The sequence below is a fragment of the Musa acuminata genome, chromosome BXJ3-4 (assembly GCF_036884655.1).
Source record: "Musa acuminata AAA Group cultivar baxijiao chromosome BXJ3-4, Cavendish_Baxijiao_AAA, whole genome shotgun sequence".
Lineage (NCBI taxonomy): Eukaryota > Viridiplantae > Streptophyta > Magnoliopsida > Zingiberales > Musaceae > Musa > Musa acuminata.
In genome coordinates this window covers 47,575,235-47,587,270 of record NC_088352.1, presented here as the reverse complement: position 1 = coordinate 47,587,270, position 12,036 = coordinate 47,575,235, and the positions used below count along the sequence as shown (strand labels likewise).

The following is a 12,036-nucleotide window of genomic DNA, read 5'->3' as shown; positions in this document are numbered from 1 at the left end:
AGAGCTATGCAGGTCAGGAAGTGGTGTGAGAGATGGCTTCCAATTGCATATGGTTGCCACTTGTTCCAATTCAGTAGCAAATGACGTGCCTCAAAAGGATTAATTGTTTTGTTCCGGTGATCTTTGGATAGAGCTCTTTGTTTGTCCAGTAAAAAGTGATAGAGGACCTAAAAGAAGTTAAAATGAAGAGAAGAAAGAGAAAGCATTCAACTCTTTAGTGAATGCCACTGTAAGAACCGTAAACATCAACATGGCAGAATTCCCCTCTCTTTTTCATTTGCTCACTATTTGCATCTCTCTCTCTCTCTCTCTCTCTCTCTCTCTCTCTCTCTCTCTCTCTATGTGTGTGTGTTTTTCTGATTCGTTACATGCACAGAGGACCTAAAAGAAGTTAAAATGAAGAGAAGAAAGAGAAAGCATTCAACTCTTTAATGAATGCCACTGTAAGAACCGTAAACATCAACATGGCAAAATTCCCCTCTCTTTTTCACTTGCTCACTATTTGCATCTCCACAGTCTCCTTCCCAATTCTCTCTCTCTCTCTCTCTCTCTCTCTCTTAGCCCTATCTCTATATAACTCAAAACCCTAGAGACAGCTGAAGAAGACAAGAAGAGAGTAGAGAGATGCCTCAGACGACCCCTTCAACAAGGTGGTGTCCGACACCAGAGCAGCTGATGATACTAGAGGAGATGTACAGGAGTGGGGTGAGAACCCCGAATGCCTCCCAAATCCAACAAATAACAGCACACCTCTCTCTCTACGGCAAGATAGAGGGCAAAAACGTGTTCTACTGGTTCCAAAACCACAAGGCCAGGGAGCGACAGAAGCTCCGCCGGAGACTTGGCTGGCAACACCAGCTTCTCCACCTGTCTGAGGGTCCTTCCTCTCCCACTCCTCCACTTCACCACCAAACCCCACCCAACTTCCCATACCAGGTCTCTTCTTCTTCTTTCCTCTGACTGCTTTGAATTGCTGAACTACTCTACCTTATATTGGATGCACGTATAGGGCTGCTTCCATGAGGTGTCAAGCCAAGGGATGAACCTGGTGGGCAAGTTGGAGGCCATCCAAGGCCAGGAAGAAGAGCCGACCGGACGCAATGTGTTGTATGCTCAACCATGTGGCAGCACCGACGGACGTCCTTGTTGCAGGCCTCTCAGGACCCTGGATCTCTTCCCCACCAAAAGCACCGGCATGGGAGACGAGTGCAGCTCCTCCAAGTCCTCCGCATGCTCCACGTCCACCAACTAAGTGCAGCATCCCCTCTCCGTGCTTGTGATGTACTCATGTCTCTCTCCTCTGCACCTTTTACTACCACTTCACTGTTTGCTTTAGTCTCTCAACGGTTTTTGTCATGCAACTTCTATTTCCATTTAGTATGCGCTGCTTTCCTCCTCTCTTCCTTCCTTCTCTGTTCATCATCCACCTTATGAAGAATTATGATTGATTATAGGCTAAGCTTTAACTGCCAAAACTAATCACATACGAGTAGAATTCACGTTTAATTTGGTTTCGAATAAAGTGGAATGTACATTTTTTGTTTGCCTTAATCTTGATTGACACCTTCACATCCTAATGATATGCATCTAATTGGTCTCTAAAGCTTTGATATTTCATGTTAAGATCAGACTTAAACATGTAAACGAAAAAGAAATATACATTGGAACAGGAAATATAGAGTGCAGTTCTTGTAATATTAGATCCTACAAAACCTGGCCATGGCGCCTATAAACCATTTGGAGCATGTTGAAGAGGAACAGCATATATTTTATCTTTCAATTTGGAATTTCTTAATCTTCCCTAATGTCTATCCAATGCAAAATAGCTCAAATCACCAACACCCCCCCCCCCCCCCCCATTTATAGTCTAATTAGGAACATTTCAGATTCTTGATCAAAATCAAATCACCCATTAGGAACATCATCAACTGTTCATGGTCAGTCTGGAGTACTAAGAAAAAGAGAGAAGTTGGATATGAACATATTACACTAAGAATATAAACAAAATTTCAAATTCACTTAACACTAGCTTATCTCAAAAAAATGATCAACCAACATCAATTCCGAAATATAATACCGTCTTTACGACTTATCCTTACATTCTTTTAATTTTCTTCCTAACTTAACTAGCAAAGATCTTTATTATTAATAAATAGAAGTTCTTGTTCTTGTTCAGTGCATTCAGGTGCAATCAATTTGTACAGATCAAAGTATCCTTCACATCCTACTGCTTACCAATTGGATTCAAAGAAGGTAAAATTCATACATATACCTGTCTGTTGTATCTGAGAGGAATTTTTAGGATATCTATAGGTCTACCAACTTGTTTAAATTGAGTACATGTACCATTTCCTTTTATTAAAGATGGATTCAGAAAGGAAAGGAGAAATTAGGGTTGCAGGTTCTATATGATAGTCAACATAATTGACATCATTCCATTGTTTTGATCACTAAAAAGATGGTCATCTCAATTTAGTGAACTTGATGGTGTCATATTTGATTCTTTTAGCTGCATCATCTGCCTTGTTCTCTTGAACCTTTAGGGTGCTCACACATGCTCATGCAAGGTTGCATGTTCTCAACAATGCTGGTGTTGGTGATTCCAGGCACTCTTTACCAGGTGTTAAAACTTGCTGGCAACTTTCATCACTAAGTTGTGAGTTCATGTATTCTTTCTTAGTGGATTTTAATCTAGTTTTTTTCCTGTGAAGCTGGCAAATCATATGTCCAAAAACATACAGTGTTTATGTCTTCTGCTATCAAGCAAGCAACCTTTTGAGTTCCTGATCTTTGACAACAGGCACAATTTTGTTCCTTGACAACCATGTCAGTCGATGCATCAAATGGTACTGGGTATTAGATATCTGATTGCATGATCGATCTACATTTACAACTCCTTTTTCAGATTTTAGAGTAGCCTCTTTAATTCTCGGCCATCCATTGATCCTCTCTTGTCATCTCAATCATCCATCTGTACGAAATGCGCTGGCAAATCGGAGTATTTAAGTTCAAATATAAGATTCTATATGCTCAAATATCCTTTGTCTAATTAATAGCCTACAAGTTTTGACTCATCTCCTTTTGTATCTGGAACACCATCAAGGGGCAAAATTGGATTCCATGCAGCCAAATCTTATTCATTGACACAGAATAGATTTATCTAAAAAGTGACAGTGCATCATTTCTTTACAACTGTTTTGTTCTGCCTTCAATGCATTAGCTTGTAAGCCTCTGTAGCATTAGGACCTGAATTCCCAAGTGAAAACTCCTACTCAAATCATGAGCTTTCAGTCATGAGAAGGAATTATTCCAATCATACTTCGACTAGTGAGAGATCCTTTGCTGAGTTAGAGATTAAATCTTGGTCAAGGAATTAGTGGGGGTGTGACTAGAATTTGTTGTCCCTATTCAACATGAGAATCCAAAGGTTAGCTTTCCCCAGCTCTTAGCCTGCATTTTTCCTGTCATTCTTTTCTTAGTAAGGAGTTGGTATGATTTCCCCTTCCACCAATGGAACCTCAAGTGATACATTTATACTTCGCTGGAGGACCACAGCATTGGGTGGGCACACAATTAAAATAAGCTTTCTCATCATTGTGTTGTAGCCTATAGCACTTTATGATCCTTGACATATAAATATGATGTCATTGAGGAAGCCATTTAATCTGCCAAATGAGTTCACCTTCATAGCTGTAAACTACTATGTCAAGGGCAATCAAGCTTAGTGGAGGGATTACCCCAGATAAAGGGCAGACAAGGAATCAAATACAGTGCTCAAATGCAGCTTCCTCCTTGGCCTTTGTATAAAGTTAATATTCGCAGGGCAGTGAGATATTAATGTAATCTGCATTTCCTCTGCTTGTCTAAAGTAAGGAGACTACCTTGTGAATGCTTGTTAGTTGCAGCTCCTTTTTTTTTTTTTTCTTGTTCTTGTTGTACACAATAACATGCAACCAGGCCAGTCCATGTCATATACTTCATATTACTTTATTGTAATTAATATTTATCATTAGAATTACTTTGATCATTGTTAATCCAGTGCTTCTAATTACCTTTATAATTACAGATAACCATAACATCCTACTAAAGTTATATACAAATATATGAATTAATATATGAAAGAGATTATATACATAAAGGTATATACAAATTCGGTTTTTATACGAAAACCTATAATCAAACTGAAAAGCCAAAAATACATAAAAATACAATGAGACTAAAATCAATCAGTTTTTTGGTTCTACTCTTTTGTTTTTCCATATTTAGGTTTGCTATGAACACCCCTATCATTATTCTTTAAGCTTAAGTACATGGGGAACAAAGGAGATTGGGGTGCATATGAGAAGAGCTCCTATCCTTTCAACATATTCATCAGGACAGTAGTGGACAATGAAGATCTTATTTAAAGATAGTAATGAAGCAAGCATAATGACCCTGCTTTGTTAATCAAAAGGTGGAAGCTTCAGCATTGCTCTTTGGTCTGTGAATTCTAATTTTGGTTTTGTGTTGACTAGTCATGATGCTTATCATCATCTCATGTTTGTATGCTTTCCCCATTTCCTAACATTAGAATCATGGGTCAGTGACAAGTTCAACTGAGTGAGAACACAATATTACTTTACCAAATTGGTTCCTTCTGTTCAAGGGCTTAAAGTCATATGTGCAGCATCTTTACTTACAATTTAATATAGCATAGCAGTGGTTAGTCTGCAGAAACCAGATCATTATGTTGTTTGTTTTTCAGTCACTAAATCTCATATAATGTCTCACTTCACATTAATATGTTTCATTCCCTTTAAAGGTGGAAATCCAGTTGGGTCTGTCTCTATTTTGTTTGATTTGATTAAGGGATTTTAATTAAACAGGAGATTATGGAGAGGAAAGCTCATCAGAGGATGATTCAGGTGCAGACAAGATTGGCTAGCAAAGGCAAGTGAATTTGAAGAGAGCTTATAGGTTAATTAGGCTGTCCAACTAGGAAAAATTCTCCTAATTATATAAAATGAGTCCATTTGGACTAACCTAAACATATCAAAACACTGAAATCTAACACCACCAAACTTGTATCAAAACTTGTGCTACTGCAGTCACTTTATAGTTGGCCTAAATGCAATGTATTCCATCCTTTTCAAGGTTCCAGCCTTCAACATGGTCAGAACTTTTGTTGCAGCTCACTTTGTTGAACAATGCTATGCTCTTTCTTTCCTAGTTAATATACATATCTAAATAGTACTAGCAAATACCCTATGCTGATGCACAATCATTTAGCCACTAATGAACTGCTCAAGAATCAAACCATTGCTGAACATGTTCGAGTATCACTATTTGAACCCTTTTTCTCTTTTCTTTTCTGAGCTACAACACATAGAACCCAGAATTTACATTTAGGTAATTAATGCCAGTGTTCTCAGTCTCTCTTTCCTTTGACCAAACAGCCTACTACGGTCACTTTCATGTCAAAATGATCAACACTTTGTTGTGGTACAGCCTCTGCTGAAAAAGAAAAGAGTATGCTTATCATTCCCCACTTATAAACTATGAATCACCTTTTTAAGGGTCACAAAAGTTGGGTTGCAGTAATTTCTGAGGAGTGAATCTAACAACATCATTATGCCGACCAGTGTTGCTGATTAATGGAGTGGGATTTCATGAAAGGCACCAACAAAATGATTAGAAGAAGGTAAAGAATAATGTCTGTTCTCTTTCTCCCATCCTTGTGCTATGAGTGTCTTTACTGCAAAGCAAACCCAAAGCTCACCATTCCAACATCTTGGAAATATCCATGATCTATCTCAATGGGGGCACTCAGCATAGAATAGCCTTGTTTGCAGATGAAGAAAAGGACGACTTTTCCCAAAAGTATGAACACGGGTGCGATGATGATGATGATGATGATGCAAAGCTACGTTAAATTAACGAGACAAACAGCGGCTTTGTTCTTATTCTCTGTGGCCATATAAATCTCAGTAAGCGTGACTCTTTGTTCTCTCTCATGCAGAGATTTAATACAATGGCATCAAGTTGACTGAGAAAGCTGTGAGATTTATAGAAGTATCTGAGGAGGAGAGAAAAGGAACTGCCCCGAGGTCGCGCTTCGAGACATCAGAAGACTACAACAGGAATTTACTGCCGCTGCACCTACGACCGAGCTTCCAGTACTACCCTCGTCTCTTTCTCTGCTGCTTTGGAGTTCAGGAGAGATTGCTCATGGTGAAGACGTCGGCGAAGCTGGCGAGGAGGTCCTCGTCGTAGCAGCTCTCGTCTTCCTCATCCGTCGCCAGCGCCGCCTGCAATTGGCTCCACCAGTCGCCTCCGACACTGCAGCTTTGATTTTGCTCGTAGTTGTGGTGGCCGACGCAGCCAAAGCTGCTCGCGCCCGCTGTCTCCGTCTCGACCTCCGTCTCTGTCTCCATCTCGCCGTTCCTCGCGAACCGGCCCCTAACCCGCGGCCGGCTGTCAGCCAGCGTCTTCCTGCATGCATACTGGAACGCGAAATGAATTCACTTGCGACGTATATGGCGAAGAAGGAAACGATCGAGGAGGAGTCGATGAATACGCACAGTGATCTTTTTGTGGAAGTTCCGTTGGTTGCGCTTGCTGCGATACCTTTCGATCCTTTCCTTCCTCTCCTCGGCGCTGTATCGTCCGACTCTCCCAGCAATGACTCCTCCTTCCTGGCTGTAACTCTCGTGCAGAGCATTCACCCCCTGTCATCATAATTGATCGAACGAGAAGAGCAAGGATCCGAATTTGAACGTGAGAAGTGAATCAAAATGGGATTTTGGGAGATAGAAACAGAGAAAGGCGGAGACTTTGGTGACCTGGAGGTCGCCGGTGCTGAGGACCCTCCTCACTGGACCGGCGTTGAAGTCGAAGTAGTCGCAGGAGGAGGAGGACGGAGACGACGAGAGCGGCGGCGGAGGAGGAGGCGGGGGATTGAGGGCGTCAGGAAAGTGGTGGCGAAGGGGCAGGGAGTGCGTGCTGCTGCTGCGGTGGAGGTAATAAGGGGACGGGGAGGACGTATAAGGAGGAATGGAGGAAGGGAAAGGGGGGAGGCAGCCATTGGCGTCGGAGAGGAGTCCGTGAGGAGCCGCGGCGGAGCAGAAGACCGGTGGGAGGAAACTGGGTTCCCTGTAGGAGGAGGAAGACGGGGAGGAGGAGGAGGCGGAGGAGAAGAAGGACTGGAACATGGCGCTGGTTGGGTTCGAGCAGGGGAAGACGATGGCATGGGCCTGCATTTTAATGGAGCTCCGGGGACAGAGGGCGTGGGGTCCACCCGACCATGACATGCGTGGGTTGACCACAGTGGGCCCCAGACAAGGAGAGATGTGGGCCCGGGACCAGCGTCGAGCTACTGAGTGCTACTGCCATGGCCTCTTCTCCGAGACACATGATATAGGGAGCCACTGCCTTCCGCTGCCGCTGCTGCTGCCGCTGCCTACAGGCAATTGTGCTACAGAGAGCAGAGTGCCCTGTAGCAGGCTAGCTAGCTCAAGGTAGATGTTGCCTCCACACTAATCTGTTTCAAGAACAAGCATCTTTAAAAGCTAACTCATTTTTTCTTCTGGATTTGACCTCAGTAGAGCAGTGATACAGCAGAACTGTGCTGAAATATAATCTAGAAGCCATGCCTAATGGTTGACAGCCACCAGTTTGATCTGTAATTAACAGATAAATCAAGCAATGGATCTGAAACAGCTTGATGGCCCTCTTCATTTCTTTGAGTTGCTTAAAGCTAATGATATTGCAGATTGTTTCAGACTAATTTATTTTTAGTATTTTAAGCATGCTAATGATCAACCTATCCCTTCCTTTACCAAGTAGTCAATTACTTGTAGATGATGCACTTGGCAAGTGGTAATTTAGTTTAAGCTACCAAAGGTCCCTATAAAAGCAAAAGAGAAAATGGCATGCATCAATTAACTCACCTTCTTTATAATCCTACTCTGCTGTTATATTTTCAAGAATTCATAAAATCTATATATGTGAGTTGAGTGTTATATTTTGCTCTAATAATTGTCTAATCATACGAACATATTAATTATTTTGAATTAGACTAGAAAACTTGTTCCTCGTAAATTTTTTTATGCGACGGTATCTTCAACTGCACAAGGTTTCATGTTTAATCCTTATCATGTGTGCCATAATTGTTCATTAAATTGACACCTTTTTGTCATCAATAAGTTTAAGCATATCTGAAACTTCTTTGTTAGCAAAGGCATCTTTCTGCATATTTTTGGAGCAGTAAGAACCTGTCAACAAGATGCTTGAGCTTTGCAAAACAGCCAAAGAGAAGAGGCTACTTTACAGTTCCAGCAAAATGTCTGCAGAAGGAAAAGCTTCTCATGAATGGTTAAACATCATCAAAGTTTTCGATTAAACTTGAGGAGCAAAATACTGATGCAGTTCATGCACTGTTTGATGAACATGCAGAAGGAAGTACTTGGATTATCAGGTTTACAATGCATATGGAATTACTTCTCTTTTGTTTTTCTTTAATGACAACTCAAAATATTGATGAAGGAGGAATTATGGTTTAGTTTTTTAAGATATTTACCCATATATTGGAAAACCATTAGATTTTGACAATAAATATCATCAGGGAACTGTGGCAGGCAGCAACAGAGCTGCAGACTCCTCTAAAATGGAATGTCTTTCCATTACATTAACATTTTGGGAACAAAAACTTAAATGATTTGATCTGCCAATGATTGAGATGAAGACCATCAAACTATTCACCCACTAGCACAAACAAAATAAGAAAAATCCTCTCTTTTTCTTTTATTTTTCATTTCTAGAATCACAGCAGTGGACCTTCTAATTTTGAAGTTCAAATTCCACAGAGTGATATGTTGATTAAGAAGCTTCTTAGTTTGTGGGGCTTTGAGAAGATATTTGACATGGTTGACAAACTTGATGCTTCCAAGTTAATGTATCATCTGCTAGCATTGCATGTCTGATCTTTACAAAAGAGCAAACAAAGATTATTCCTCTTTTTTTTTTCCTTAAAGCTGCTTTTAATATATAGATTTATAATTTCACGTAACTTGATTCCTAATTCCAGATGACTCTGTAAAGACATACACTGAACCATCATTTGTCAAATTATTAACTGAGAAAGAAATGTCTCCTGAGTAATTTTGTCTGGTTGATAGCATCTGTAAAGTGCATTAGCAAATTATTCATCCATTTTATTAGTTTGTGATTCTGTAACTTTTCCCAAAAGGCAGAGGAGGAGAGCAACAATGGAACAGCCAATCTGGCAGACTGTGTTAAGGAAACAAGTTGATGGAACATGGTGAGTGCATTAACAGAATCAAAGAGGAGATCAGCTTTAGACTTGCAGATGAAGGCTCTGCTGCAGATACAAGTGACAGCAGATGGATCCTTGAGGAGTGCATGAAGTTAGCATATGATGCATTGTAAGGTACTTCATGTTGTTGGATTGATGATTCAGATTGTGCTTTCTCAAGTATCTTGCAGCACTGGGGTTGAAGAGTATCAATAGAGACAGCACTATTGGTGTAGGTGGGAATGGACTTGCCATGTATCAGAAAACCAAAAACATGGAAGAAAAATTCAAGCATTCTCTATGGCCACCTATCTTCTGAGAAGATCTAAATCCCACCAAATTGTATTGGTGAGAATGACAGAGAAAGAGAGAGGAGAAGTCTGCCTCCAAATTGTATGGTATGGGAGTCCCACCAAGCAAAAGTCATGAAATAATGATAAAAAACAGTCAACTCCCTCCTTGATCATGCTTGATTTGACAAGACTGGCAAAGTCAACTCAGTTGAAGACTTGATGGTGCACACATTAATAAAAATGCTCTCCTAATTCTCATAATATCAAAGATTCAATCACTTGAATCAAACATATTTCATGAGAATTCCCTTCCCCTGGTCCACACCTTGGTTTCCCTTCTAGGCATTTACTAGAGGGAGGCAGCTACCACTGTTTGGGTCGGATGGAAAGGAGGTTAATATTGAAAGGAAAAGCTTGATTCCTACATCCTACTGTTTGGCTTTACCATCCCTACAGCACTCCACCTCTGCATCCAATGAATCCACCCATCATTATAACTTTCATTCACTCTATCTGGCTTTGATCTGCTTTCAGAGCACCACTAATGGTGTTCACAACATTGATTAACAAAGAATGATCCACTTGGAGCCTGGAAGTAAAAAAAATGATGCAATTCTCTTCAGCTGTTGGATGTAATCCAAATAGAAACATGAAGAATGACAGCCTTTTGACTCTGGAGCACTACACAGTGGCCCAATCTATCAGACTGTGCACCAGCGTTGTGCATCTCCAACCCTCTTTGAGATGAAGAATGCATCTCACCAGATTAGAAACAATCTGCAGATTTGTTTCACTCTCTCATATTCCAAAGGCAGGAGAAGATTGAAGTGCAGTAAGTCCTTTTAATATTGCTCAGATGGCTGTGCTGGAACTTGTATGATTCTTTTCATGGAAGAAATGATGATTGGCTTCTACAAACCACCACCAGGAAGCCACTAACCTGGCCTAATCAACAAACACAACCCCAAAAAATGGTGACAGATGACAGATACAGAGTACAAGCTCAGAACTTGTGGTGCAGATAGCACATCAAAAGGTTCTCAGCTTGCATCATTTGAGTATATTAAGATGGCACCACCTGTTCCCATGAAGAAGAGCGAGCCTCGTGAAACAAGCAGCAGCTTTGGTTGCTTAGGAGTCACAGACTCTAATCATTGCATCGAATGTAGGATGGATGGCCTGTTCAGAACCTCTGAAGTCCACAAGAACAGCCTTAACAACAATCAAAATGCTTCTAAACTCTGCCCCTGTCAACTAAGAATTCAAAGACAAGAAATGCAAACATGTTTCGACCCCACAGACCCACAGATAGTTCCGTGGGAGAATGATTTCATCTTTGAACACGACTGCCTGCAGATGTCACAGATAAGAAAGGTATAAAGGAGACATCCATGTTGTTTCGATCATCTATTGGACAGCATGTGTTTGCTCAGTCACTCAGCATGGGCAGAGGTCACTGTGCTGCTGCATCGAGCTCTCGATTGCCCACTCATTCATGACAGAATCAGCAGCATCCAATCCCAGCTCGCAGTGGCCATGGCCAACACAGCACCATGAAGTCCACGCGCACCCAGCGGCATCATGAGGAGATGATGAGAGGATTCATCAGAGCTTCTGAACACAAGCAAGCAGGAGGGTGACAGAGTTCATACTGTTGGGTGATCCTGGGAGATCTCTAGTTGCAGAGTTGGCGATCCATCTTCTCGCACACATTTGTTATCATCCATTGGTAGGTACACACGAAGACAAGTGGGAAGGAAGAAGATTAGGATGTGGTGCAATCCTGAGAGACAAAGAGAGAGAGAGAGAGAGAGAGAGAGAGAAGGTCAACAGGGAAAACAGTCCTCCCACCACTATAGCCATGAGTGGGAATGAAATTATTGCTTGGGTGATGGGCGTCAAGGGACTTGCAGCACACAACATGACATGTCAAGAAGATGCAAGCGAGCTATGTGTTGAGAGCTATGTCAAGAAGGTCATTGATTTGGGTGGTGTTGTGAGTCTCTTGTTAGGTTTTGGAAGGGACAACATGTACAGCTCCAACTACACAAAGACTTGGGTACAATTCCTTAAACATGTTCAGTACCTCAGTGTAGATAGACCATTACATTATACATAAAAACCAAGATAAGACATCAAAAGATTTGAAAATATATATAAAAAAATTGCCAAGAAAAATCAAAAGATACAAAAACATCTTATCATCTACTTTTCGTGATCCGAATTCAATCGTATTCGCGATAGTCTTATGTATCTGAAACAATCCACCACTATCATTTCAAGATGTAGATTACTCATGAATTTATTCTATCTATACTTTTCGACCTAAATATATTCCAACCCCGATTCAGTGTACCTAACCGTGGTTTACGGATTGGTTAATAGGACACACTCACATATCTGGGATTGGGCCCGAACTATTGTAAGGGTTGTGGTGCTTGGCCCAAAGTG

The 12,036-nt window shown here is 41.1% G+C and overlaps 2 protein-coding genes across 2 annotated transcripts; one reads left to right on the top strand and one right to left on the bottom strand.

Moving 5' to 3' along the window:
• The first annotated feature begins 624 nt into the window (after window positions 1-624).
• On the top strand, window positions 625-1,335 carry LOC103982317 (WUSCHEL-related homeobox 3B-like). Its single transcript, XM_009399216.3, has 2 exons — window positions 625-936; window positions 1,010-1,335. Exons 1-2 carry the CDS (start codon window positions 625-627, stop codon window positions 1,250-1,252), a joined length of 555 nt encoding a protein of 184 aa, XP_009397491.2. The 3' UTR covers window positions 1,253-1,335.
• A 4,598-nt stretch (window positions 1,336-5,933) lies between these two features.
• LOC135635395 (zinc finger protein CONSTANS-LIKE 2-like) lies at window positions 5,934-7,195 on the bottom strand. The gene is made up of 3 exons (XM_065146427.1): window positions 6,822-7,195; window positions 6,561-6,707; window positions 5,934-6,482 (listed from the first exon to the last, which is right to left on the bottom strand). The coding sequence occupies exons 1-3, from the start codon at window positions 7,188-7,190 to the stop codon at window positions 6,192-6,194; spliced, it is 807 nt and encodes a 268-aa protein (XP_065002499.1). The 5' UTR covers window positions 7,191-7,195; the 3' UTR covers window positions 5,934-6,191.
• Window positions 7,196-12,036: the final 4,841 nt, after the last annotated feature.